The 25030-nt window shown below is 38.8% G+C and overlaps 1 protein-coding gene and 1 non-coding gene across 2 annotated transcripts; both read left to right on the top strand.

Annotated features, from left to right (window-relative positions):
* The first annotated feature begins 13997 nt into the window (after positions 1–13997).
* Trnav-cac (transfer RNA valine (anticodon CAC)) lies at positions 13998–14070 on the top strand. Its single transcript has one exon. It is a non-coding gene; the product is annotated as a tRNA-Val (tRNA).
* Positions 14071–19481: 5411 nt separating this feature from the next.
* LOC132903196 (uncharacterized) lies at positions 19482–24923 on the top strand. The gene has a single exon (XM_060950825.1). The coding sequence runs from the start codon at positions 19482–19484 to the stop codon at positions 24921–24923; it is 5442 nt and encodes a 1813-aa protein (XP_060806808.1).
* Positions 24924–25030: the final 107 nt, after the last annotated feature.

Genomic DNA, 25030 nt, shown 5'->3' with positions numbered 1-25030 from the left:
TCCATACATATAATAAAACTGTAACTGAACTTTGTCTGTACATTGAAGATATTTAAGAAAACAAATTATAAGGGGTCTTTTTAGGGTCAATAGAAGCCAAAACAATTTTTTTTTAATTTTTGTCTGTCTGTCTGTCTTTCCGTCTGTCTGTCTGTATGTTTGTACGCGCATCACGCAAAATCTACCGAACGGATCTGAACGAAATTCAGCAGAGATATAGTTAGTGACCTGGATTAGAATATAGGCTACTTTTTATCCTGAAATTCTATCCCAAGGGGATAAAATAGGGGGTGCAAGTTTATATGGAACTTCGTCATTTTTTTGTTCGAATTGAAAAATTATTTTTGCGTTGAATAGACCATTTATCGAGGAAGGCTTTAGGCTATATAACATAACGCTGTAAGTTTTAGGAGCGAAGATATAATGAAAATTGTGAAAATAACGCAGGGGCATTCATCCTCATTTTGAGGGCTTCAATGATGCCCAAAATAACTATTCCACGCGGACGGAGTCGCGGGCACAGCTAGTTTATAATATAAGTAGGATCATTAGAGCAATTTTTGACAATGTTGAGTAAGATTTAACTTAACATTGTGTCATGTGGATGTGGACTTGTGAATCTTAAACAACACTTAATTAACAATACAATACAATTACAATGCTTGCATGAAAATATAAATTACATTAATTTCTTGGGAATGAGATTGTAAGTAGTTTGAGCGTCTTAGTTTATCGTTTTTTGTATAAAGAAAAAAATAGAAAAAAGAATAGGTCCACTCCATCTTTTTCTCATGGATGTTGTAAAAGGCGACTAAGGAATAGGCTTATATAATTGCAGGCGATGGGCTTGCAACCTGTCGCTATTTGAATCTCAATTCTATCATTAAGCCGTAGAGCTGAATGTGGCTTCTCATGCTTTCGATACTACTGGTTCTGCCTACCCCATAAGTGATAAATACGTGATCGTATGTATGAAGTACTTCACCCTAGTACCTTGAACTATCTGAATTAAGATCCCATCACTAAGCCACCTAGCTGAACTTGGCCTCTCAGTATTTTCCATACTCTGTCTACCCCGCAAGTGATGTACCTTGATGCGTTCCTACGACATTAACGGTTTGATGACGCAACGCGACCGTTCCGCGGCCGGCCGCGTAGCGGAACAAAGGGTTAACTGTTATTGTTATTGCAAAACAAACTGTTCGTTGTAACGTTGATACCGTTGAGATGATTCTGACCCCGTCTTGTTTTCGACTACAAGAAGTTTGTTTGTTTATAACTCTTTATTGCACATAAAAATACATATATATAACAAATTAAAGAACACAGTGTGTGCCGTGTGGTTCCCGGCACCAATACAAAAAAGAATTGGACCACTCCATCTCTTTCCCATGGATGTCGTAAAAGGCGACTAAGGGATAGGCTTATAAAATTGCGATCCTTTTTTTAGGCGATGGGCTAAAAAAAGGGCAACCTGTCACTATTTGGATCTCAATTCCATCATTAAGCCGAGCAGCTGAACGTGGCTATTCAGTCTTTTCGGGACTATTGGCTTTGTCTACCCCGTAAGGGATATAGACGTGACTATATGTGTGTATGTAGAACACAGTCGCTATGGATACTGACATACCTTCATTACGACAAATTAAATAATATTACTTACCAAGAAATCCTTATCTTTGCCCCATATTATTTAGCATCGTTCGCATCAAGTCGCGTGTCTGTCTGTCAGCTCCACATCTCGCGTTAACAATGGGTGCAATCTGTGTTGTAACGCAATGTAATGCACTCAAAATGATGTGCAGCAAATTATGATGCGGTGAACTGAGAATTATTTGACGCCGAATCGCATTATATTTAACATTAAATGTGGAAAATGTTGCATGATAAGATTGTGTTACTACAGCATTGATGCTGTTAGAAGATTTTTTTTTATAAACGTCATTGGCGTACTAGTATACTCTAACTTTGAAAATGAACAATGTATTTATCAGAGTGTGTGCAATAAATAAATAATTGACGGCCTCTGTGGCGCAGCGGTAGACCGCTTGTCTGTGACACTGGAGGTCCCGGGTTCGAATCCCGGCCAGGGGATGATAAGAAACGAACTTTCTCTGATTGGCCTGGGTCTTGGATGTTAATGTATATAAGTATTTATTATAAAATATAGTATCGTTGAGTTAGTATCTCGTAACACAAGTTTCGAACTTACCTTGAGGCTAACTCAATCAGTATAATTTGTCTTGCATATATTTATATTTATACACCCGTGCGAAGCCACGGCAGAGCGCTAGTCTTCTTTAAATTAAAAAAAGACTGATCGACTAAAAGCCTAATAGCTGAACGTGGCCTTTCAAGGCTGCTGGTTCTGTCTATCTCGCAAGGGATATAGACGTAATCATATGTGTTGTTTACATATCAATAGCAGACCCTGGGCTCCTCTCCAGAGAGATAACGCCAGGAGGAAGAAGAGACTCTATGCTTATATATATACTAGCGACCCGCCCCGGCTTCGCACGGGTGCAAAATTATTAATGTTATTATACATAAAAACCTTCCTCTTGAATCTCTCTACCTGTTACAAAAAACCGCATCAAAATTCGTTGCGTAATTTTAAAGATTCAAGCATACAGACAAACAGACTAAAATAGCGACTTTGTTTTATACTATGTAGTGATGATACATATAAGGTATATAAATCTTATATACATATATCATACATATATGTATATAATACATATCATAAGACTTATTTCCCCGATAAGACGGATGAAGAACCAAGTACATTCATCAAAATCTGCAAAGCTGCGCACACGCACCAACGTCATTAGCATAATGACTCACCGAGCATCAAGTCTTATCAGCTTAATGAGTTTATGCAAGCGGTACTAACTGCACTCATTAGAATCACTGGTAAACACATAATACAAGTCTCATTACACATACATACATATGAGCACGTCCATATCCCTTACGGGGTAGACAGAGCCAACTGGCTTGAAAAGACACAATACAAGTCTTATTTATGTGGTTAACTTACACACATACATATGATCACGTCTACATCCCCTACGGGGTAGACAGAGCAAACAGTCTTGATAAGACTGATAGGCCATGTCTTGTAAAGACCATGGGAACGAGATGGAGTAGTCCTATTCTTTTTTTATTGGTGCCGGGAACCACACGGCACACTTTCTCTCCACTTTTTGGTTTTTGTTGATAAGGCACGCTCTAAGGGTCATATGTCATATCATCTCTCTCTCCTTCTCCTGTTAATCTCAAAAAAAGATACGGAGGAAATATGTATGAAACAAAACATGTTTTGCTTAATTGACCGGTGATAGGTTCAACTTTATTACCGAAAGGAAGACAATGCAACTATATGTATTGTTCGTTGGAAAATACACTATACCTAACTATGCTGATTAGATTAAGAGATTTTTTTTAAGTGCCGTGTGGTTCCCGGCACCAATACAAAAAAGAATTGGACCACTCCATCTCTTTCCCATGGATGTCGTAAAAGGCGACTAAGGGATAGGCTTACCAACTTTTTTAGGCGATGGGCTAAAAACCTGGCACTATTTTAATCTCAATTCTATCATTAAGCCAAATAGCTGAACGTGGCCAATCAGTCTTTTCAAGACTGTTGGCTCTGTCTACCCCGCAAGGGATATAAACGTGTCCATGTATGTATGTAATTTTTTTTTATTACACACATCGCAGTAGAATAGTAACACCGATATACCTACATATACTTATATTTTTTATACTATAAAGGAATGTGACAACATACATATATAAAAGCACGCCTCTATCCCGGAGGGGTAGGCAGTGACTACATCGATCGACTATCTCTGCATACTTCCTTCGCTTCATCAACATTTATAAGTCATGAAAAGTCATGCAAGCTCGGCGGTTTCGGGTACTCTTGACGTGACCCTTTGCCAGGACTTCCTTAATTTGATCAAGATTATTAAGTGATATTAAAATGTCCCATAATAATGAATAAAAGTTTTGATTTAAAAAAAAAATATTTCAGTTCATAAAATAAAAATTAAAAATTATGTCATCGACTGTACAATTCCGGATGGAACGGAACGGAACGGAACAAAGCGAATGCGAGTCGTGAATTGAAAGTGTAAGTACCTACAATGTTGTCGAGGCCGTGAGATGGCTCCAGACGACGCCGGGAGAAACGGGTTGTTGTCAGGTTGTAAACAATTAAATAAATAAATAAATAATAATAAATAAATAAATAAATATATACGGGACAAATTACACAGATTGAGTTAGCCTCGATGTAAGTTCGAGACTTGTGTTACGAAATACTAACTCAACAATACTATATTTTATAATAAATACTTATATAGATAAACATCCAAGACCCAGGCCAATCAGAAAAAGATCTTTTCTCATCATGCCCTGACCGGGATTCGAACCCGGGACCTCCGGTGTCACAGACAAGCGTACTACCGCTGCGCCACAGAAGCCACCAATTGTGGTGATCACAAGATTTATACCTTCTTTATGTCGCCATAGCAACGGTTGCCATGGTTTTGTTTAGTTAGGAAAAAATGTCAGATATAATTTTTATTGTCAAATGTGTTTTCATTTTATGTTCATAATATTGTATTTTAAATTTATTTATTTTTTTTATCTTCTCTCATTTTTTGTCTTGGTGCCGTGTGGTTCCCGGCCACTCCATCTCTTCCCATGGATTTCGTTAAAGGCGACTAGGGGATAGGCTAACAAACTTGGGATTCTTTTTTAGGCGATGGGTTAGCAACCTGTCACTATTTGAATCTCAATTCTATCATTAAGCCAAATAGCTGAACGTGGCCATTCAGTCTTTTCAAGACTTTTGGCTCTGTCTACCCCGCAATAGATAAAGACGTGGCTATGTGTATGTATTTCTCTTACTTAGGTTTTCTTTCTTGTTAGTTTTTATTTATTTTAAACTAGCTGCGCCACGAGGCTCGCTCCTGTGGGAATTTAGATTTTGAGAAACAAACATACATACACATATCCTTACGTACTTTCGCATTTACGGGAAGATTTCTACCCGTGTATCAAATTTCATCAAAATACACATAGTACCTACAAAACAAACTTGCTTCCGGCCTGTATCCTTATGTCTGTAAGTTTGTATGCTTAGATCTTGAAAACTTAATTGAACATTGTTTCTTCGAACTGTAAGTATTATTTTTCTCATCATGTAAATCATTGGATATTACCATATTAAGGAAAATAACCATGTTCCCTATAAAATATTATGATTTTTAATATTGAAATAGAATAGAATAGATTCATTTTCAAAATTGGATACCAGGGATTACTTATTGACGGCACATCACTTAAATATAAATATATCTACTACCGCTTCCTAAGCGCACGTGAAGAAGAAGCGGCGGAACAAACTACACTGCAACATTTTCACCGGACACCAATTTACAAATATAGATCTCTTAAATCTAAATCTTGGACGAATGCTAATAATTAAATCTGATTTAAAATCTTAGAATTGACTTAATTTACATTTAAAAAAAATCACTTGCCTTCTAATTCCAAAGTCAACAACAGCACTCACAATTCAAACAGACAAAATTGAAAATTGGAAAAATCGAACACGTTTCAAACTCGCGTAGAGGGCGCTACCGGCGCGTGTGTCGCACGCGCGTCGCTTTTACAAACTGAGGCAGCTTTGGCCCGAGATGGACCCGCCATTTCGGGGTCAAATGTTGCAACTGGTAATTGTATGGTTAATCTCGGGGATGTATTTTTTCACAGACCGCTAAGGTCGCGTTGTACGCTTCAGTCTTTTTTGACATTGAAGCTGGCCAATGAGATGGTGTTTTTAATTGCTAAAAAGTTTACGAATCGGCCGTGATTTTTTTTTTATTTTTTTTTCCCTTGGTTTTTGTTGTAAAGAATAAGTTCTTACATCAATTTAAAAAAAAAGTGAAATATGCTCTATGTTATGTTATTATTATCTCTTTGAATTTGGAGAATACTTACCTGGATTTTCAACAGAATTTTTTAGTTTGCAGGTCAGGAACTAAACTTTATTTTAATTAGGTAGTTTTATTATAAGTCTAGTTTAATTATATGTTTATTTTCTTTTTATAATTTAACTTAAATATTGTTAATTAAATTAAATTTCATTGTTTACCTATTAATTTTTTTAATTATGATTGTGTCGGAATGGTTTTGAATTTTGATGAAATGAAATTAATATCTTTAAACATGGTATTTGTAATACAATTTAACATAAAATTATTTAGTTAAAACACAATCATTTATTATTTTGGCGACTAAACTAAACATGTCAGGCATAATTTTTATATATATCATTAATTTTTTGCGTTTTATCTTACTGCCGTGTAGAGTACTTACATTATGTTATTTATAACCCAGTTTATAACACGCAAAAATTATCTATGTGTAACCTGACCTTTAAAATATTGTGTAAAAACTAACTCGATTTGCTTGTACACGCAAAATCTCGAGTAATCTATCTCTTGAGCAATATTGCATTAATATTTGTTAAGTATCGCTACAGGTTTTAGATAAAGATCTACTAAATGAATGAATACCGAAAAATTAGTGGGCACCCGATAACTGGTCAAGCGTGAATCGGATTTCTGAAATGGTTCTGTTTCTCTGTGTTGTATCTTTTTAAAAGCTATTTTATATGCTCTTACGGTGAGGGTAAACATCGTGAGGAAACCTGCACATTCAGGGAACTGGTAGTGTAACCATGGATCCAATAGGTACGGGTTAGGTTTACTTGCAAAGGTTGCGGAGTCGCTTCGTGTAAAACCTGACTCACCCAATCCATGGTCAAAGGCATACCCCGGGCTTCTCTCCAGAGTGGTGAGGATGCAACCGGGACTGAAGCCAGGAGGAAGAAGAAGAGAGCATACATATATCACGTCCTTATTCCTTACGTCGAAGACAGTGAATTAATTGTCAATATTTTAATTAAATTTTTACCATACTGTGTAGTTGATTACACAGCGTATTTGGACGAAACACTGAGGTTTTCATTAAGAACAAATACATAACAAAATATGAAATAAAACTCTACGATTGGTTGTTCAGATGATTGATCGAAAGTAAAAAAATAACAAGTATATTTTTGTTGGAAGCTCACAAAAATATTCCTTATAACTAACTACATACCTAGCTGTGAAAATTCTTTGTCAATAAACCATTTTTTTCTATAAAAATATTTGATCGAAAAGTTTCAAAGTTTCCTCCCAAAAAAAAAAAAAATCCAATTCCACCAAACTCCAAAAAAAAAAAAAACAACCAGACTCCTTCGATCGCTGCTTGGAACCCTATCTTTATTACATCACTGTATAGATCTGTCACATTTTCTTCAAGGCGAAGGTTTCGGCTTAAAACCAAAAGGTCGTTATATAATCGTCTTGTTTACAGTTTTTGTCAATTCAGCTGATTCCGAATCATTCGTTTGTGACCTGAACTATCTGTCTCTGGGCTGATACACTCATTAATATTGCGTAATTAGTTGTGGATGGAGTACATACATACATGAAGGCACGTCTATATCCATTGCGGGGTAGACGGAGCCAACAGTTTTAAAAAGACTTATAGGCCACGTTTAGCTGTTTGGCTTGATGTTAGAATTGAGATTCAAATAGTGACAGGTTGCAGGAGGAATCCCAAGTTTAAAAGCCTACACCCTAGTCGCTTTCATTTCTAAAATTCATTCATTCATTCATTCATAAAATCACGTCTATAATCCCTTGCGGGGTAAACAGAGCCAGCAGTCTTGAAAGACCAACAGTGAAATAGTGACAGGTTGCTAACCCATCGCCTAAAAGAGGAATCCCAAGGTTAAAAGCCTATCCCTTAGTCGTCTTTTACGACATCCACGTGAAAGAGATGGAGTGGTTCTATTCTTTTTTATATTGGCGCCGGGAACCACACGACACAATCACAATCTTTAAAATAGCCCATTCATTTAACAAGTATCAGGCAGGTGTAGCTTTAAAAACGCTAATTGTATTAAATTGATACAATTTACCGAGAAATCGGCGCAAACGCAATAAATGATTCTTTCGTAAAGGCGGTTACAATTTTTCCGGTGCGCGCGCGCATTATGTAACGACATTTAATTTTGAGCCGATTTTCAACGGATTTGTACTTAATCTAGAGTTGTTAATCAATCTTTTCTTTGGATTTGATAAATCATAATCGTGACAAAATTGACCCATCTTTTAGACAATGTGCTAGCAAGCTGTCACTATTTGAATCTCAATGCTTTCAGTTCTTTCAAGACTGTTGGCAGTGGTCACACTGTAAGGGATTAATACGCGATTATATGTATGTATTTATGTATGACATAACTCCTGTCCTATGTGAGATAATTAATTTGTTGTTTGAGGTTTTATTTCCAAAATAAAAGAACATGCGTATTATTTTCCCTTATCAGAAATTAAAAATTAAAAAGTTCCAGTTCTATTTGAACTTCAAAGAAAATTAATGAAAAAGCTTTAACCGATTTGGTTGAAATAAGAAAGACTGTTGGCTCTGTCTACCCCGCAAGGGATATAGACGTGTTTATATGTATGTATGTATGTATAAATTTAACTTATAGCTAATCATGCATTTGAACTAGTTAACCTAAAATCATTTAATAAGAACGAGTTCACAAAAAAGGACAGACAGACACACACACCCAGTACTTTCTACATTTGATCATTACACCTTCTGGAAACCTGACTAGTTCACCGCAAGCTCCTTGCCAACATATTGTGCAGTCAAGAAACTTCATTATAGACTTAATTAACAGGTGAATAAGGTCGGTGATGATGGAAAATCTGTTTGTAATATAAGTGCAAGTGTATTTATTGAAGCAATGTGCGGTACTGAATTAGGTTTTGGTATGGTCGGCAGAAAAATTGCAGAAATATAATTTATTGATTTTAAACTTTTGCGTTGAACCTATACTAATATTATAAAGCGGAAGAGTTTGTTTATTTGTTTGTTTGAACGCGCTAATCTCAGGAACTACTGGTTCGAATAGAAAATCATTTTACATTGAATAGAACTTCTATCGAGGAAGGCTTTAGGCTCTATAACATCACGCTGCAACTATTAGGAGCGAAGAAATAATGGAAAATGTGAAAAAAAACGGGGAAAATTATTCATCCTTGAGGGCTTCAATGATGCCCAAAATAACTATTCTACGCGGACGAAGTTGCGGGCACAGCAAGTTCTAAATACTACAGGTATTAAACGCGCACGTAACGTACCTTTATTTTATCTCGGACGTTACGAATCATGTTACATTATCCGTGCCGTCACCGAGAGACTCGGTCGCACATTTAATACCTGTATTGTGCCTTGCCGTGTGGTTCCCGGCACCATTACAAAAGAGAATAGGACCACTCCATCTCTTTCCCATGGATTTCGTAAAAGGCGACTAAGGGATATGCTTATAAACTTGGGATTCCTCTTTTAGGCGATGGGCTAGCAACATGTCACTATTTGAATCTCAATTCTATCATTAAGCCAAATAGCTGAACGTGGCCATTCAGTCTTTTCAAGACTGTTGGCTCTGTCTACCCCGCAAGGGATATAGACGTGACCATATGTATGTATGTTAATACCTGTATATACTAGTTGTTGCCCGCAACTCCGTTTGCGTTTTATTGGAAATACGAAGGTTATTAAATTTACTTTACTATTAACTATTTTTTTTGAAAATATACTTGTACACACATTTTTTTTTTACTGTTTTATTATACGTATTGATAATTAGTAAAAAATATTCATTTTCTGTCTTAAAGCTAAATAGCTGAACGTGGCCTATCAGTCTACAAGACTGTTAGCTCTGTCTACCCCGCAAGGGATATAGACGTGATATGTATGTATGTATATTCATTTTTAAAATATTAACAAAGTTTTGTAAACTTTCGCATTTATTATATTATATGTACTTAGTAGGAAGATTAATCTGCCGACGGTACGCCACATGCGTCCCACACATACATGCGTGTGACGCAACGCATGGAAAGTTGTCCGTTATCACAACTATCTGATATGATAATGTAGGGGGTCGTAGAAGTCTGAACACATATCTATCACAGGCAGACACGTGGTAAAGCTTCGCTTCCACTTATAACGATAAGCGGTTTTTAGTCTAACACATACATACATATAATCACGTCTATATCCCTTGCGGGGTAGACAGAGCCAACAGTCTTGAAAAGACTGATAGGCCACGTTCAGCTGTTTGGCTTTATGATGGAATTGAGATTTAAATAGTGACAGGTTGCTAGCCCATCGCCTAAAAGAGGAATCCCAAGTAATTATAAGCCTATCCCTTAGTCGCCTTTTACGACATCCATGAGAAAGAAATTAAAAGGTTCTATTCTTAAGTTACCACACGTTTTGTCAACTGGATACTAATTATCACTTGTATTTGAATACCATTTCAATATCGTGTGGTTCCTGGCACCAATACAAAAAAGAATAGGGCCACTCCATCTCTTTTCCATGGATTCGTAAAAGGCGACTAAGGGATAGGCTTACAAACTTGGGATTCTTTTTTAGTTGATGGGCTAGCAACCTGTCACTATTTGAATCTCAATTCTATCATTAAGCCAAAAAACTGAACGTGGCCATTCCGCCATTTTAAGATAGTTGGCTCTGTCTACCCCGCAAGGGAAAGAGACGTGACCATATGTATGTATGTATGTTTGTACCATTACAAATTTTAGATAGGTAGTAATGTTGATATGGCAGGTAATGCAACTCGATATTTGGAGCATTATTCCATGCAATTACACGTAAAGGTTGCATCCTTAGCTCTCACAAGCACTGCACTTATCAGCGAATGGTTCGCCGTGACATTTCGGCGGTTTATGTTCACATTGGGGGAGTGTTTGTGACCCGGCACAGGATAGATTGATAGATAGATAAAATTATCTATTGCACCATAAGAGTGAAACATACAAAAGAGCACAAAACAGACAGAGACGGTACAAAGGCGGATTTATCGCTAATGCAATCTCTTCCAGCAACCTTTGGGTGGAAGGAAACCAATCAGGAGATTGGCGTTTGCGCAGAGCAAGACAATATAATACAAACATAATATGAACCTATATTTAATACATATAAATACATACATATGGTCACGTCTATATCCCTTGCTGAATGGCCACGTTCAGCTGTTTGGCTTAATCATAGAATTGAGATTCAAATAGTGACAGGTTGCTAGCTCATCGCCTATAAAAGAATCCTAAATTTGTAAGCCTTTCCTAAGTCGCCTTTTACGACATCCATGGGAAAGAGATAGAGTGGTCCTATTCTTTTTTTGTACTGGTGCCCGGAACCACACGGCATTACTAGATAACTTAAACTAAGGGACAGGCTTATAAACTTGAGGTTCTTCTTTTCGACGATGGGCTAGCAACCTGTCACTATTTGAATCTCAATTCTATCATTAACCCAAACAGTATAACGTGGCCAATCAGTCTTAACAAGACTGTTGTATGTATGTATGTATGAGAGACAGTAGTAGTTTTTTTACTTGCACAGTCTGAACAACTCCTTAGCATTTGCTGGACTAGAAAAGATTAATGATTTCGTCAATTCAGATAGGATTATTGAGTGGTAGGTAATGTCTGTTGATATTATGAATCAGAAACAGAACAGTTTGTGGTTTCTCAAGGTGGTACAACAAGAACTGGTATCTTTAATTACGTCTATATCCCTTGCGGGGTCGACTGAGCCAACAGTCTTGAAAAGACTGATAGATCACTTCAATTTTGATAGAATTGAGTTTCGAAAAGTGACAGGTTGCTAGCCCATCGCCTAAAAGAAGAATCCCAAGTTTATAAGCCTATCCCTTTATCGGTTTTTATGACATCCGTGGAAAAAGAGATGGAGTGGTCCTATTCTTTTTTCTAATGGTGCCGGGAACCACACGGCACGTCTTTTTAATAAGTAAGCGTGCAGTTGCGGAGGCCAGACAGGAGTAGGTTCATCTCTCTGTCTTCTTCCTCCTGGCTTTAGTCCCGGTTGTATCCTCACCACTCTAAAGAGGAGCCCGGGGTATGCCTTTGACCATGAATCCTGTGAGTCAAGTTTTTACACGAAGCGACTCCCGTCTGACGTCTATGTTGGTGCAGGGAACCACACGGCAGGTGGTTTCCAGCACCAATATAAAATAGAACAGGACCACTATATCTCTTTACCACGGATGTCGTAAAAGCCGACTAAGGGATAGGCTTACAAACTCGAGATTCTTCTTTAAGGCGATGGACTAGCAACCTGTCACTATTTGAATCTCATTTCTATCCTAAAGCCAAACAGCTGAACGTGGCCTATCAGTCTCTTCAAGACAGTTAACTCTGTCTACCCTCCAAGGTATATGGACGTGACTATATGAATGAATTAATATAAACCTTATTATTCCCTCGTAATATTACAAAAGTGTAGTAATCATTAGATCACGAGTTTCGACTTCTCAACTCCAACGTTGTTTTGTACCGGGCGGCCCGGTTCTCACGCGCGTCACTTTCTGTTTCAAATCACGACTGCTAGTGTTGTGCTCGTATCGATGTTTAAGAAACGTCGATATATTATGATTTATGAAGCAGAAGAAGATGTAGTCATGTTTCTTGCAATCATGGTGGTGAATTTGAAAGTAATAACGCAAGTTAATGAATATATTAAAGCGAATTCGGAATTATAATTTTGAATCTGTTACAAATAGAGTAGACATTTAAAATTTATCTTTAGGTGCCTTGGGGTTCCCAGGACTAATAGGAAAAAGAAAAATGACACTTTAACTCTTCCCATGGATGGCTAGAAAGGCGACTTAGGGATAGGTTTATAAACTTGGGATTCTTTTTTTAAACGATGAGCTAGCAATCTGTCACTATTTGAATCTCAATTCTTTCATTAAGCTTAACAGCTAAACGTCGCCTATCAGTCTTTAATTAATGTTTCTTAGAATAGAATTTGATTTAAACTTTTTATTAACTAATTTAACTCATCCGAATTGCAAAAGTATCGACAATATTTATCGACAACAATGTCGATAGTCTCTCAACACTTTCGATTTCGTTGAGTCTCTCGGATTTGTGTCCCGTCTCGATTCAAACCTCGTTTTACTGCTGAACTACTTATTAACTATTGAAAGTAAAAGTTTGTAGATGATTCATGATAATACTTTGTTAGTCTACATTCAGAGACCACTGTATTTGTTAAAGAACTTAAAATTTTTTTGCGCAGCGTCACTTCGCATTGAAGTTAAATTCCCGTTTTTTTCCCGTACACGTGGGAACGTGCCGTGTGGTTCCCGGCACCAATACAAAAAGAATAGGACCACTCCATCTCTTTCCCATGGATGTCGTAAAAGGCGACTAAGGGACAGGCTTACAAACTTATGATTCTTTTTAAGGCGATGGGCTAGCAACCTGTCACTATTTAAATCTCAATTCTATCATTATGCCAAATAGCTGAACGTGGCCTATCAGTCTTTGCTAGACTGTTGGCTCTGTCTACCCCGCAAGGGATATAGACGTGATTATATGTATGTATCTCTAGGAAGAATGTATTCTTTCCGTACAAACCAATGATAAAATGATAATACTTGACAATGCACTTACGGTGAAAAAGAACGTCGTGAGGAAACCTGCACATTCAGGCGACTGGATGTGTTACCATGGTCGATCCAATACGGGTTATGTTCACCTGTAAAGCGGAGGAGGTCAGATGCAAGTCGCTTCGTGTAAAAACCTGACTCACCCAATCCAGGATCCATGGTCAAAGGCATGCCCCGGGCTCCTCTCCAGAGTCGAGCGGATGCAACCGGGACTAAAAGTCGAGGGGAAGGAGGAGATAAAATGATAATACTGTGAATTTTTAATATGCCTCTAACGTTATTAACTACCCCACTATTGTATGATATATCATACATTTTGAAACCAATACATAATTTCAATGCTTGTTCGTAAGTTTCCGTAGTGTAGCGGTTATCACGTGTGCTTCACACGCACAAGGTCCCCGGTTCGATCCCGGGCGGAAACAGTCTCTTTTTTCTTTTAAATTATTTTTTTTTACTTCTAATAACATTTTAAATGTAGGTAAGTACGATCTTTGAAGACTTTTTAATGGAATTATTTAAATAAAATTATGTTGTACAAATTATATTTATCCTGCGCCTGTGCTTAATATAAAGCAAAATGCCTGAGCAACATTGCTATATATAAATTATTAGGGGCAAAAATTTTGAGTTATAGTTTCGGCTCCAGGCTCTCGGGTCTTTATTAATGTGCTAGTTGTTGCTCACAACTTTGTATAAGCCTAACGAATCTCGTAAATTTTAACTTTTTATTTTATCACAGTTTCATGAAAATATACTATCTGAAAATTTCCCTTCCCGTGGCATATGTAGATAAGTATAAATTTGGCATTTTATTCTTTGTTCGAATAACCGTATTTCGCTAAGGAAAACTCTGGAAAATGAAGGTATTTAAGATAATGACTTTGCGGAAACATATTATACGTTGACAGAACAATCAATTAGCAAGGCGTTGAGAATTCATAGCACATTTGTAGATTTCAAGGTTCTCAGTATTTGAACTTTGAGGCATAGTTTGTCGAACTAACAACACGTAATGGATTCGTGACCCATTTTGATGGAAAATAAAATATAAACAAAACTAATTCGCGTCTTTATCGCTTACGGGATAGACAGAGCCAACAGTCTTGAAAAGATTCAAAAGCCACGTTTAGCAGGATGCCGGTTGAATGATGGAAATTACTTAGATTCAATAAGGGACAGGTCAAAGAAGAATCCTAGTTTAATCCCGTGATTGGCTTATTGAATCTGTATAGAAATTTTTGTCGCGCTACAAGAATAAAAGAATGGCTAATTGACTTGGAATTCTTCTTGTAGCCGTAGGACTAGCAACCTGTCACTATTTGAATCTCAATTCCAGTCTTTCAGTCTTCTCAAGACTGTTGGCTCTGTCTCCCCACGCGGGATATACACGCGATTATATATGTATATGTTCTAGCTGTGTCCGCGTGGAATAGTTATTTTGGGCATCATTGAAGCCCTCAAGAATAAATAATTTCCCCCGTTTTTTTTTCATATTTTCCATTATTTCTTCGCCTTCCTCAATAAATGGTCTATGCAACACAAAAAGAATTTTTCAATTCGAACCAATAGTTCCTGAGATTAGCGCGTTCAAACAAACAAACTCATCAGCTTTATAATATTAGTATAGAAGTAAGTGTACGGAAGCAAATCAGCCGGAGTCTCGTGATGACGAATTAATTATGCTTTCGTCATTAACAATTACCAATTAAGTATCATCTAGATTTCCTGTGTGATTCGGGAACCTTGAAAAATCACCCAAACGTACTCATATTGTGTTCTGATATACTAATGGCAGTAGCACAGACATGAACGTCTAGCTAGATACCGCACGTTCAACAATATGTATGTATAAACAAATAAACAGCGGCCTCTGTGGCGCAGCGGTTATACGCTTGTCTGCAACCCGGGTTTGAATCCCGGCCAGGGCATGATGAGAACAGAACTTTTTCTGATTGGCCTGGGTCCTGGATGTTTATCTATATAAGTATTGATTATAAAATAAAGCATTGTTGAGTTAGTATCTCGTATCACAAGTCTAGAACTAACTTCGAGGCGGCTAAATCAATAAGTGCAATTTGTCCCGTATATATTCTCGTATAAATTTCCCGTATATCCCGTATATTTATTATTTATCGACCTACCCAAATGCGCTCCAATTTCGCCTCTATTACCACGTCATTGTGTTCCATTCAGGGTAACTTGATATGCGGTTGACTGTACACGAATGGACGGAGTTTATCGAGATTGTAAAGGAAACAGGAAGAAATCCTTGAAATAAATAACTATATATAAGGTACTTTTTGAAAATGACCACAGATGCCGAATGAAACAGTTCCGAAAATAGGTCCACTGGTCACTGTTTTTTACGCCTGAGAAAAAAAAATACTATTCAACATACATGTACTCACGTCTATACCCCTTGCGGGGTAGACAGAGCCAACAGTCAATCCAAAAGACTGAAAGGCCACGTTCGGCTATTTGACTTGATAATAGAATTTGAGATTCATATAGTGACAGGCTTCTAGCCCATCGCCTGCAAGAGGAGTCCCAAGTTTATAAGCCTATCCCTTAGTCGCCTTTTACGATATCCTTGGGGAAGAGGTGGAGTGGTCCTATTATTTTTTTCTATTGATGCCCGGAACCACACGGTAGAAAAAATTACTATTCATTTCATACATTATCAAAACCATAGTGATTAAGTATCCCAACAGGCGGCTTTATACACTAGCGGTATCTAGCATTGTCTATGTCTGTGAACGATCGTTTAGCTTAAGTAGTTGTTATTGTTGTAATCGAGGTAAAGTACATTACATGAACGACGTAAATTTAGATTAGTTACGTGATCACATGAGAGTCAACGTTTTAGTTTTAAAAATAAGAGTTTTAAAATATAACCTCAAGTTTATATTTATTCGGTCACCCTTCAAAGTCTGGTAAGTATAGGGCTATATCTCGTGTCACAATGTCCGTTCCCGTACACCTCCGAAACGGCTCGACCGATTCTCACCGATTACGATGAATTTGGTATGTAGGTAGCTGAAGACCCAGATTAAAATATATTTTTATCCCGGAGTTCCCACGGGAATGATTTCACGCGGATGAAGTCGCGGGCGGGCTCTAGTATATACCTATATAAGGCCTTTTTTTGTTGTCGAAGGTAGAGAGGGTGCCTCTATGCCAGCCTACCCACCCAAACCTCTTCATGCACCCTTCCTGCCATTTTGAAGGCATCATGGGACCGCAAAGCATTTCACCACATAACTTCTCTATTATCTTGTTTATCCCTTAGTCGCCTTTTACGACATCCATGGGAATGATACGGACTGGTCCTATTCTTTCTATTTATTGATACCGGGAACCACACGCCACACCTATCTTGGATCACGGTCACAAATCCAGTTGACTGAACGTGAATGAGGTTTCGTCATGATGTTTTTCTTCACTATAACAACATCAGTTTGAGCAATGAGACTGATGAACGAAACTAACGTGTTAAATAAAAAGATGTATGTTTACCTTCAATTACAGTGTCGTGTGGTTCCCGGCACCATTAGAAAAATAAAAGGACCGCTCCATCTCTTTCCCATGGATGTCGTAAATGGCGACTAAGGAATAGGCTTATAAACTTGGGATTCTTCTTTTAGGCGACAGGCTAGCAACCTGTCACTATTTGAATCTCAATTCTATCATTAAGCCAAACAGCTGAACGTGGCCTATCAGTATTTTTAAGATTGTTGGCTCTGTCTACCCCGCAAAGGGATATAGACGTGATTTTATGTTTGTATGTTCAATTACAGCAAATGTGATTAGCACCTTTGATAAAATTGTATCTAGATGTTACACCTCGTAAACTTTAAAAATGATTTCCGTTTATAAATATAAAACAAATAAGGAAACTAATTAATTATCTTAATTTAACACTACGGTAGATATACTTACAACCGCGTGAAACAAAAAAAAAATTCCCGATAACGATAAGATTCCTTTCGCGCAGATTTTCGGCAAATCCGTTTTTATGTACTCCTTGACCACATAAAAGGACATACATACATACATACATATACTCACGGCTTTATCGTTTGCGGGGTAGACAGAGCCAATAGTCTTGAAAAGATTGCAAGATCAAGGTCACCTGTAGGATTGCATTGAGATTCAAATAGGGACAGGTTGTAAGCACATCGCCTAAAAGAAGAATCCCAAGTTTATTAGTACAGAAGCTGCAGTGTAGTTTGTTCCGCCGCTTCTTCTACACATGTCCTTTGGAAGCGGTAGTAGTTATAATTGGATTTAAGTGATGTGACGTCAATAAGTGATACCTTATATCCAATTTTGAATATCAATCTATTCTATTCTTGTTAGCGACACATTAAATTTAACATAGCGCACACTCGTAAAACATTGTCATATTGTAGCACACTCATTAAGTATTGTATTGTATAGAACAAAGGAAGCGAGATCAAACAATACCCCCACTACGACGGTCAATTGCATTAGATAGTACACTAGAAAGCGAATGAGCACTTTAGAAGCATATTTTGGATATTGTTATTATTATTTATGAAACCTTATTGATAAACGATAACGCAGACCGTCATAGATAAGTGATAACGCTATTTTTATAAAAGTCAAGGACACAAGGTCAATAATTGGATTATGTTTTTTGATGTCAACAAATGTAAGTAAATTTCTCGAAAAGTATATTGTTTATAGAAACGAAAGTATTGTAATAAGAAAGTATGATATATGTATTTTTGTATAACTTAGAATTTATTAGAATCTTATATTGTATATTCGAGAAATATTTAAAAGTTGACAAGAAATTTTGATGAAAGCATAGGTTGAAGACAAACTTTTGTTAAAATCTCTTTGAGAAAGAAATTGTCATATGTGAAAATTATTTTATATGATGAGAATTTTTGTTACTTTATTTGGAAAATGGAAATTGTTATGTTTTATTCATGTAAAATTGAGAAAAGTAAATAAATATCACCTAAGCGAAGCTATGCACAACACCAGAAATCGTCACGAAATTTGAGGTTCGCGTTAAGGTATTACTCCGACTTACAATAGTAAAATCGGCGGCAGAGGGCGTCGTAGTGCAATTGTTCCAGTTTAAAGTGAAAAATCAAGAAAAAGAAGACCTCAAGAAAGAAAAAGTCCTCAAGGAAGAAAAAGTCTGCAAGAAAGAAAAAGTCTTCAAGAAATTAAGTCGGAATAATACCTCTTAGTGTAATAGTTTAATAGTGTTAGGAAATTAGTATAAGGTGTTGTGCGTGGTTAGTGGACGGACAAATTGTGTGTATTGTTTTCGTTTTTTAATTCTTCAATTAGTTTAGTGGTTTCTAATAAGACTTGAACATAGTGAGTAGGTATTCCAATTAGTGATAGTGCTATTGGATTTCAGTGACTGAACCATTAAACCGTGAGTAATTCAGACTTTATTAAGTGACATAGACTTTGGTTAGAGAGAGAGACTCAATATTTAGTGATCATATAGTGAATAGACACTCAGTGAGTAAGGTCAATGACCCCACGTATAGTAGTTTTATTAACAATCAAGTGAAATTAGACATAGGCTTTTGGAAGAGGTTGATGACCCCATTTCTACACAACCTACCATCCGAGGATTCTTTGTTGGCCTCACTGCCGCGTCCGCAGCCGTTGACGTCATATACCAGCGGGGGGGGGGCGGACTTCTACTGGAGCGGAATTCGGGACTCCCTATAAGTGAAGGGGAGGCTAGGGGAGGCAGGTACCTAGTCAGGGTTATACTGTCACCTCGACCCGCAACAAAGGCGTGGTCCTTCGAGCCGGATCTTCAATACCTTTCAAAATGCCAGTAACGAGAAGCCAGAAAGGCAAAATGGAACCATTACGTCCACCTACTACAACAAGTGAAGAAACAGGCACAACACATAGAACTCCTACAAGTCGAGGAACTACAAGTGGAACTGAGGACTCCACAAACACAAGCATGCAAACTCGAACGCGAGAACAAGCACTACCGGGAAGCACGATGACATTAGTTCCAATGGAACCGAGAGATAGCGAGCCTACGCAGACAACGCGCTCCCCATCTAGGAGCAAGAGAGCAGGAACAAGCAAGTCAGTGAAAACAAGAAGGAAACTTCAATTGGAAAAAGAAATTGCGGAACTCAAATTGGAACAAATAAAAGCAGAAACCGCGAAAAGGGAAGCAGAGGCGAAACTTCTTGAGGAAGAATCTGATTCCGACCTAGAGGAACCAGAGGACAGGGCGGATCGTGTACGAAGTTGGATGGCTGGCACACAAGACAACGCGTCATGTATGGAAGTTCCATTCAACAGAAATGAAGATCTACCAGTGAACAACCTCGCTTCAGCTATAGCAGCGGCATTCGAAAAAGCTACTTCGAAACACAAACCGTTGCCACCGAAGTACATGTTTGAGTTACCAACATTTAATGGAGATAGTGCAGAATGGCTAGCTTTCCTAACAGTATACACCGAAACATCTACCATGTTTTCGGCAGTTCAGAATATGGCTCGACTAAGAAAAAGCATCGTGGGACAAGCAAGAGAAGCAGTGAAAAATATATTATATTCGGATTCTCAACCCAATGACGTCATGGAAGCATTAAGGAGAAGATTCGGTAGAGCGGACTTATTAGTCACAGCCGAATTAGACAAATTAAGGGCGCTTCCTCGTGTAAGTGAAAATGTACAAGAACTTAGTGCATTCTCATGTAAAGTCAACAACAGTGTGACAAGTATCAAAGGGTTAAAGAAAAACAAGTACCTACACTCACCGGAAATAGTGAAACAAATCACGGAAAAATTACCAGCGTTTATTCAATTTAGATGGTGCGATTATATCGCACAATACGACGAAGATGAACCTGATCTCGAAATACTAGCCAACTTCCTGAACAAAGAAGCCGATAGAAGTGTTGTGCTGCTATCAAACGAAAAGAAGAAAGTGATACAACCAAAGAGGCAGTCAGCACACGTAGCAGTTGAACAACCCATGAGAAGGGGAATTCAATGTATTCAATGCAAAGGAGATCACTATTTTTCGGAATGCAAAGAATTGAAAAACGCAAGTATCGACGAAAGGTGGGAAATGGTAAAAAAGTTAAAAGTTTGCTTCAATTGCCTAAGAGGACGACATCGAAAAGATGATTGCAGGTCTAGACCCTGCCGACAATGTAAGAGATTACACCATGCGCTTCTTCATAAGGAATATAAGAAAGAAAACAGTACAGATGAAAAGAGGAAAGAAGAAGCTAGTGTTACTGGAACTGTCAACACTTTGAAAACACCACAAGCGCTATTGAAAATAATGCCCGTACAGCTATACGGGCCAACGAAATCTGTGAAAGTATTAGCACTTCTGGATGAAGGTTCGACAGTCACATTGCTGGACGAAGCTACAGCAAAAGAAATAGGAGCCACAGGACCGAAAGAAATCCTTGCTCTAGAAACAGTTGGTGGAAATACGATAAGAAACACGGATTCTGAAAGAATCAATTTGAAGATTAAAGGCGTCCACCAACGGAAGAAAATGAACATAAATAACGTGAGAACAATTAAAGAAATCCAGTTGTCACCGCAAACAGTGGATAGGGCGAGATTGGAAGCCTGTCCACACCTGAAGCCTCTTATCGACAAAATATGTTACGAAGACACGCCTCCGAAAATGTTAATAGGTCAGGACAATTGGGAACTGATCGTATCGAGACACACTAGGAAACGCAAGAAGGACGAACCCGTTGCTTCATTCACGAAGCTGGGATGGGTATTACACGGTTGCGATGGTGGGATAACGAAACAAGTACAGTTTATGAGATGTGCGCATCTGAAAAGTCAAGACGACAATTTGGATGCCATAATTAAAGAACACTTCGCAATAGAAGCACTAGGTGTCACTGAAAGGAAGCCATCGTCTGACATTGAAGAGAGAGCAACAAAGAAATTGGAAGAAGTCGTGCGAAAAGTTGCTGTCGATAAATACGAAGCGGGATTAATCTGGAAAGCGGAAGACGAAACTCTTCCAGACAATCGATCAACTGCGGAAAGCAGAATGAGAAACTTAGAGAAAAAGTTGGATAAAGATCCTGAACTGAAAGCTGACTACGAGAAACAGATACAACATTTGTTGGATTCAGACTACGCAGAAGAAGCTCCGAAACATAGTACATCCACGAGATTGTGGTACTTACCGCACTTCGCCGTCACTCACCCAACGAAAAAGAAAAGAAGGATAGTATTTGATGCAGTAGCAAGATCCAATGGGAAGTGTCTGAACGACGCGCTCTTATCTGGACCGGATCTGCTACAATCATTATGGGGTGTGTTAATACGCTTTCGTCAAGGTCCTATAGCAGTCGTAGCTGACATTAAAGAGATGTTCCTGCAAATCCTTATGAGAGAAGACGACAGAGATAGTTTGCGATTCTTATGGAGAGGAGGCGACAGGACAGGACCAATGAAAGAGTATCGTCTTAAAACTGTAATATTCGGAGCGGCCTCATCACCCAGTACAGCAATATTTGTGAAAAACAAAAACGCGAAAGACAACGGACAAGGGCACCATGAGGCCATCAAAGCGATAGAAAAGAATCATTACATGGACGATTATCTACAAAGTTTTTGGGAAGAAGAACATGCGGTAGAAGTCGCCACGACAGTCGACGAAATACATAAGAAAGCAAGTTTCCATTTAAGAGGATGGGCATCCAACCGTCCTAATGTATTGAAAAGGATCAACGGAGACAATAGCTTGGAAAAGGAATTAGAACTTGGTCAGCAAGAAGAGAAAACGCTCGGAATGAAATGGAAAGTGCAAGAAGACTGCTTTTCATTTCGAGTAGCAATGAGAAACGTACCAAGGGAAATTTTACGAGGAGAAAAGACCCCTACGAAAAGACAAGTGGTCAGCGCAATCATGTCAACATTTGATCCTTTGGGATTAATAGCTCCAGTTCTTATTCAAGGTAAGAAACTAATGCAGAATATCTGGAGAAGCGGAGTTGGATGGGACACCGAAATTTTGGCATCAGAGGAAGACGAATGGCGTAAATACTTACAACATATGAAGACAATAGAAGAGCTCACAATACCACGATGCATCTCTCCTCACCACACCGAGGGAGAGCTACACGTCTTCACGGATGCAAGCGAAACGTCCTATGCAGCCTCAGCATATTGGAAAACGATAGAAGAAGATGCGAAAACCTCGTTGATCGCAGCAAAGAACAGGGTAACTCCTCTAAAACCGATATCCGTTCCAAGACTGGAACTTCAAGCAGCATTGTTAGGTTGCAGACTAGCGCGCGCAATTGAAAAAGAAATAGATCTGACGGTAGTAAAAAAGACTTTTTGGACAGACTCAACGACGGTTCTTTCATGGATCAAATCAGACCCGAGGACATTTAAGACGTTCGTGGCACATCGCTTGGCCGAAATCGAAGAACTTTCGAAACCACAAGATTGGAGATGGGTACCGACAAACCAAAACCCGGCTGACGATGCGACCAGGGATGTGCCCGAAAACTTCAACGAAAGACACAGATGGTTTGAAGGGCCTGAATTCTTAAAACAATCTGAGGAACATTGGCCGAAGCCGAAAGAAATCAAGAGAGAACCGCACGAAGAGGACAAGAAGATTGAAAAAGTAGCAACAACGAGACAGAAAGAGTTTTCTACGCCAGATCCGAAAAGATTTTCAAGTTGGAATAGACTCCTAAGGTCCACGGCAAGAGTGGTTCAATTCGTCGAAATATTAAGAAATAATAAGCAAGAAAAAGAGAAAGTCAACGCGACTAAGAAAGATGAACCATGGAGGAAGAACAGAAAAAGGAAGAAGACTCCAATTGTTCTAAAAAAGATTTCAAAAGAGCAACAAAAACTCTTTATTCCGTTGGAAACGCATCAATTAGCGAAAGCAGAGGAACTATTGATGCGACGAAGTCAAGACGAGAGTTTCAAAGCCGAAATAGCTACGTTGAGAAAAGATCAACATTTAACGAAAAGTCAGAAGCTGCATAATTTAGATATAGTCGAAATCGACGGAATACTTCGATTGAAAGGAAGAATTAACGCCGTCGAAGGAACACAACAAGAGAAGAACCCGATAGTTTTAGATAAACGGGATTGGATAACACGACTGCTAATCCAACATTACCACAATGTGTTCCATCACGGAAACCACGCTACTGTCATCAATGAATTAAGACAGAGATACTGGATCGTGGGAATAAGAGCAGCAGTACGATCAATCGCGCACCTCTGTCAATGGTGCAAAGTAAGAAAGTCCATGCCGACGACGATACCGATGGGAGATCTGCCTCCAGAAAGACTGTCTCACAACAGTCACCCGTTCACTTGCACAGCTGTAGATTACTTCGGACCGATGACCATTACCATTGGGAGAAGACATGAAAAACGATGGGGCGCACTGTTCACCTGTCTCACAACCAGAGCAGTGCACGTAGAGTTGGCTACATCGCTGTCAACCGACTCCATGATCATGGCCCTGAGAAGATTCGCCGCGAGAAGAGGTATGCCAAAAGTAATCTATAGTGACAATGGTACTAATTTTGTGGGTGCCAACAGAGAACTGAAGGAAGCTGTAGAAGCATTGAAGAAAGAAGAGGTAGAGGCAGCCGCGGACAACATTGGCGTCAGGTGGAAATTCATACCGCCTGGTGCTCCGAACATGGGAGGAGCGTGGGAGAGACTGGTACGGTCCGTTAAGACTTCGCTGACGGCCGTGCTCAAAGAGAAGAATCCTTCAGAAGAGACGCTACACACTCTTCTGCTTGAGGTCGAGCACATTATCAATTCTCGACCTCTCACCGAACTGGAAGACTACACCAATCCAGAGTCACTCACGCCCAACCACTTCCTCATTGGGCGATCCTGCGGCGCGCCTAGGCTGGGCGCGTTCTCCGATTCCGATCTTGTCGGAAAACCTTCGTGGAAGACTTCGCAGCGGCTAGCGGACCACTTCTGGTCTCGCTGGCTGAAAGAATATCTTCCTGGCTTGCTGCCACGGAGGAACGTCGGCCAGCCAACCCGAGACATCCGATGTGGGGACATCGTAGCAGTCCTGGATCCTGCCTTACCGCGAGGCACGTGGCCTCGCGGGAGGGTAGTGCGCACGCTGCCGGGCCCCGACGACCGGACCAGAGTCGTTGATGTGGCTACCGGTGGTGGCATTCTGCGACGGCCAGCTTCGAAGCTAGTAGTGATAGTGCCAGTGAATAGTGAAAACAAAGCAGAGCAAAAGTGAAATTTAGTGAAAGTAAAAGTGAAATAAAAGTGCATGGACATTATAGCAAAGATGTAATAGCATAAGTAGAATAAGAAACGTTTGATGTCGCTTCAAGAGTTTGTGCG

This window comes from Amyelois transitella, chromosome 22 (genome assembly GCF_032362555.1).
Source record: "Amyelois transitella isolate CPQ chromosome 22, ilAmyTran1.1, whole genome shotgun sequence".
In the NCBI taxonomy this organism is placed as follows: Eukaryota; Metazoa; Arthropoda; class Insecta; order Lepidoptera; family Pyralidae; genus Amyelois; species Amyelois transitella.
Note: the sequence above shows the minus strand (reverse complement) of the source record. Positions and strands in the feature narration are given on the sequence as shown.